We start from the raw sequence: 5,222 nt of genomic DNA on the forward strand, positions 1-5,222 counted from the left end.
CTAACCGTAAGGATTATTGGTTCGTTTGAGGCACGACGATACATAGACCTCCAGCTCCCTCAGTGTCGACGGCTTCAAGGTCTCAAAGTCAATTTCAATCTCGTCCGGATTGGAATCTTTCAAACTTGGCTCTCGAGACTGGATGATGTGCACCACTTTTCCAAGTCTATCACCTGCAGTGGTTCGGGAATAAATTTTCATCAGTGAGTGTGTGTGTGTGTGTTTATGTGTTTGTGTGTGTGTGTGTGTGTGTGACTTGAACAACAAGTCCCACCAAATAACCCATTAAGTGTGCAATAAACCAAACCAAACAATGAAACCGCCAACTAACCAGGCAACTTGTTGATGTCAAGAGATAATTGTCTCTTTTCTTCATATGACATTGGCTTCTGGTTGTCCTCGTCATCACTATCAAACTTGAACAATGGTGGCTCAATAATTTGCTGTGGCCTCTGTTGTTGTTGTTGTTGCTGCTGCTGCTGCTGTTGTTGGTACTGTTGTTGTTGTTTCTTGTTGCAACTGCCACTGTTGGTATTGCTGTTGCTGCTGTTGTTGTTGTGCAACACTGGGGATTGGTGATTTGAATACAATTGTTGTTGCTGGTGTTGGTTCATCCTCTGTGGTTGTTGGTGCTGGTGGAAGGCAGATGGATTGTTGACGGGCTGAGGGTTGGTGACGTGAGGGGGTGAGGTGAAGCCAGCAGCAGTCGTTGGATGGACAGTTGCCGTGGGCAGTGTTGGACACTTGTCCTCTCTTTTCTTCTGCTTCTTCTTCTCTGAAGCCTTTGCAGCGTGCTCCTGAGTCAGCTTAACTAACTGCTCCTGAACTGTCTTCAGCTGCCGATGGACACATACAATCAATTATCATCATCAACAAAATTATCACAATATAATCACATCTCTTCACCATATTTCTGTCTAGATCATCACAATTATCATCCCATGAAAATACATACGATCACCGGTTAACTACGTCTGCCTCGCCATCATCACACTGCCACATCATTCCAAACCTGTTCTTGCAATTCTTTCAATCGTTTCTCTCTCTCTTCTTCACTTTTCTCTCCATCATCTTCATCGCCATCAACGAATCTCGATTGAAACTTGGGCTTGACGTCCAAACGTGATTGGTTGCCCTGTGAGGTCGCTGCAGAGGCAGACGTCGCTGAAGAAGATGGTTTCGAAGAAGGAGTATGTGCGTACTTCAACTCAAACACATCCTGGGCATTGTGCAAAACATTTTATTAAACTCCGCTCAAATTAGAAGAAAATAGAGAAGAGAAAATAAGAATAAAAGGTAAATACAGACTTGCAGCTTCCTTGCCATTGCAACGACATCACTTCCGTGAGCATTGTACCTGTAGCAGTTGGTGAAGATGAGACGCACATCATTTGCAAACTCAGAGGCAGTCTTGTACTCGTTCGATTCAATCTTGCGCTATTAAGATGCAGTGAGAAATTATTGCAGTCATCGTTGCTACTTCAACACAGACCAATTAAAGTTTCATTGCTAGAAGGAAATGTTCAAGTTCATTCTGTGGTTGCTTCTCTTCTACCAAGCAATGCACATGTACACACACATACACACATACATACATACACACACACACACGCATACACAAACATAAACATACAGAAACATACACACACACCTTGACAGTTCCAAGGTCCATGGGCATTTCAATGAGTTCATGATAATCATCCAATCCTAACAACTCTGCGTCAACTGGTTGATAGAATGGCCAGGCATATCCCTGTAGTGGATTGATTGGATTGATTGGATTGATTGGATTGACTGAATTGATTGATTGATTGATTGATTGATTGATTGATTGATTGATTGATTGATTGATTGATTGATTGATTGATTAATTAGTTGATTGATTGACTGGTGGGTGGGTGGGTGGGTCTCATATTTTTCATCATCATCATTATAAACATCATCTTATCATAACCATAACTATTTATACCAAGCAACACAACTAATTTAAAAAATCAGCAACTTAAAACACTCTTCCTAGAAATCTAAATTTGATGTAAAAAATTGATCCTTTCCGATTGTGTCTACTGTCTACATTCCATGAATGAGTGCAATTGTATTAGTGGGCAAACTATTTCCTTGGCAAGTTTTCAAGTCATAACAAAATGAATTCAATTCAAATTTAACTCTTCTGGCGTTAACAATTCATCTTTGTTTATGAAAGTTATATGAGTAAATATTAGTATTGATAATTTTTTGGCGAATATAACATCAAACACCCATCAAAAAATATCATTTAATTATCAAATAGTGCCTGTGAAAGCTAAGATGTTAAACCAAACGATAAGGCTGATTGATATCAATGCCTTTTTTGTATGGATTGTAAATAATTCTGTTATCTGTATTTTCAACAACATCGTTTACCGCATTTCATGACAAAACTTCAAACTATGCAAGCTATTTCAATACATTCATGATTCTGAACACATCATATTCAACTGTTGCTACTGCTAATTATTTTAATATCACAGCTGACTTGTGCAACATTCTAATGGGAATTTTCCAAAGAATTTGATAGATGATAGTATAATTACTGCACAGCATAATGTGTTGCTCTCCCAGCATAGCTAGCCTGTGTTGTGTAAGTTATAAACTGAATTAGCAAAACATCTGCTAATTAGAATGTCTCAAATAATTATTAATATATGTAATTATAGATGCAATCACTGTGCACAAATTTATCAGAATTTGAATAAATTTCAGGAGAGCTTGGTCATTTTGATATTAAAGACACATTAGGAATTTATTAAGTTTGAGATTTTCATCAGGCAGCAGCAAAACATCAGGAGAAACAACATAAGCCACTACAGAGAAGCAACAATAACAACAGTATCTGCAGCAACAACAGCAAAAACATCAACAGAAACAAGAAATTATTTACAGCGTGTCGTTTGCCGAAAAGTTCCTTAAGGATCTCTTTGCAGTAACTAAGAGGGGACATTTCAATGTTGATGATGCCACCACCGCCAATGCTGATGCTGTTTGTCTTGTTCAACTCATCAAACATTTCCCGCTTCGGTTTCTTCATTTGCCTGTTTGATGCGTCCATCAGGCTGTCCCCGTACGACGAGGGTGTTGAATATGAAGACGGGTTGTAGGCAGCTGACCCTGATGAAGTTGGAGTCGTCGTGTCTGCTTTCCTTTTCACCCCTTTCTTCATGTGCTGTTTACATGCCAATAATGAAAGTACATAAGTATATAAAATCCAAACAAAAATTTTAAAACCCATTATAAATAAACCTAAAAAAAGGTCTAAACAATAACATAAAAAACAGCAACCTTGGAACTATGTGACGGCATAACTACCGCCATGTTGGTCAACTTTCCAGTTGATCCAAATTTGTGACCTATATTTGAAATGGAGCTTTCATCCTCGTCACTGTCACTTGACAGATGACTCTTGTCATCAGACATGATCATCATGACTGAAGAGTTGTTCAACAAGCTGTTGTTGTTGCTGTTGTTGCTGGTGTTGTGCTGCAAACTAGGCAAACTGGACATGTGTGAGAACTGTTGATGTTGCTGTCGCATCAGGTTGCTACTTGATTTGCTCTTCTTTGGTGGAGGCAAAATTTCTACTTCCTAAAATTTATTTGTGAATAGAAAAAAAAATTAACAAATCCTTTTTGTACTTTTATAATAATGAAATAAAACTTTATGTTATTTCATTTTCAATAAACATTTCAGTTGAGTGGAGAAAATAAGAAAACTACAAATAAAACAAAGAACGGACAATGCTGGTAGATGTGCAAGCAAAGAACTTACCTCGGCAGGCATTTCGTTCAACTTGCTGTGGAACAACTTCTCAAGAGTTTGACACATTATCACTATATCCTGTAAGCATGTCAGGCATTATGTATCGAAAATGATGACTGAAGAATAGTTACCATATTACTGATGCAAATTCATCATGATTTTTATCGTAAACCAAATTCTTATCATCATCACACATATCATAGTCATCTCAAACCCAACACTACTGTCATGCCATCGATAATTCAATCTTTACCAGATCCAATCACCACCATCAACACCACAGTTTTAAGTACCTCCCCAGGTTTATTGTAAGTGTAACAGTTACTGAACATCAGGTTGAAATCTTTGATGCAATCTTGAGCTGTGTAGTAGAACCGAGTTTCAAGTCTCTTCTTAATAGTTCCCATGTCGATTGGTTGTTTGATTATTTTGTAGTAGTCCTGCAGGTACATGTGTATATGTGTGTGTGTGAGTGTGTGTGTGTTTGTGTGTGAATATGTGTGTGAATTAATATGTGAGCCAACAAAAATACTCCACTAATTTAAAGTATTTATAGATGGATAATGAATTCCCCAACTGAAATCTTTTGCTGTTTTATTGAAAATAATGAATCGCATTATTTTTATACTTTAAAATATATTTTTAGTAATTTTCTATTCAGTGCAATTCTGTATCTATATCTGCAACTAAGGATTTGAATAACTTCAGAAGCGTTAGCTTCACTCGAGAATGTCAATACAAATGATGTTTCAAACATTTCTTGAAAACATGTCGGCTCATGTTGTTGAATTTTTTCCAATCAACAAGTAGCGGGTTCAAGTATATATTTTGCGTTCAGCTGGTTGTTGAACGTGTGCCATTTCGCTCGCTTAAAATTAAAGTTTTGAAGTTTAAACACTGTTGTTTCATTTTAATTTTAGTTAATTTTATTGCTATGAAATAAATTAATTAATTTGTATTTGTATTTGTAATGGCTATTAATTTGTATAAAAAATTCTAATTTTAAAAATTAAAACAGGTTTTATTTAAACAATTCAAATAATTTTTTGTTTTCTCAAACAAATCAAATGCTCATAAAAAGGTAACAGTGAAAAATTTCTTAATAATGCTTATATTTCTATGAAGTTCAATTCTGCTTGGTTTGTTTAATAGCTAGGAGTTATACTGGGCTTCGAGTGTGCCAAAATTTTATTAGAACAACCAAATATTTGAAAATAAAATATTTAACAACTGATTTGTTAGCTTACGGGTAAATTTAATTTTTTCGCATCCACAGGCTGGTGAAAAGGCCAAGCAAAGTTATGTTTCCATAAACATTTGAGAACAACTTTTTCAAGAAACTTCAACTGGTTTGTCATTCTAGGTTTTCTGTGAGTTTCTGTTACAGACACAGAACTTGACCCCTGATGATTCAGTGTCGGATCCAT

The 5,222-nt window shown here is 36.5% G+C and overlaps 1 protein-coding gene across 1 annotated transcript; it reads right to left on the reverse strand.

Annotated features, from left to right (window-relative positions):
- HELRODRAFT_64016 (hypothetical protein) lies at positions 1-5,222 on the reverse strand (the record flags this gene model as incomplete). The annotated part of the gene is made up of 11 exons (XM_009017701.1): positions 1-173; positions 332-416; positions 720-794; positions 1,115-1,219; positions 1,309-1,437; positions 1,652-1,753; positions 2,921-3,011; positions 3,147-3,202; positions 3,769-3,873; positions 4,089-4,235; positions 5,043-5,222. 11 exons carry the CDS (start codon positions 5,220-5,222, stop codon positions 1-3), a joined length of 1,248 nt encoding a protein of 415 aa, XP_009015949.1.

The sequence above is a fragment of the Helobdella robusta genome (genome assembly GCF_000326865.2).
Source record: "Helobdella robusta unplaced genomic scaffold HELROscaffold_2, whole genome shotgun sequence".
Classification (NCBI taxonomy): Eukaryota; Metazoa; Annelida; class Clitellata; order Rhynchobdellida; family Glossiphoniidae; genus Helobdella; species Helobdella robusta.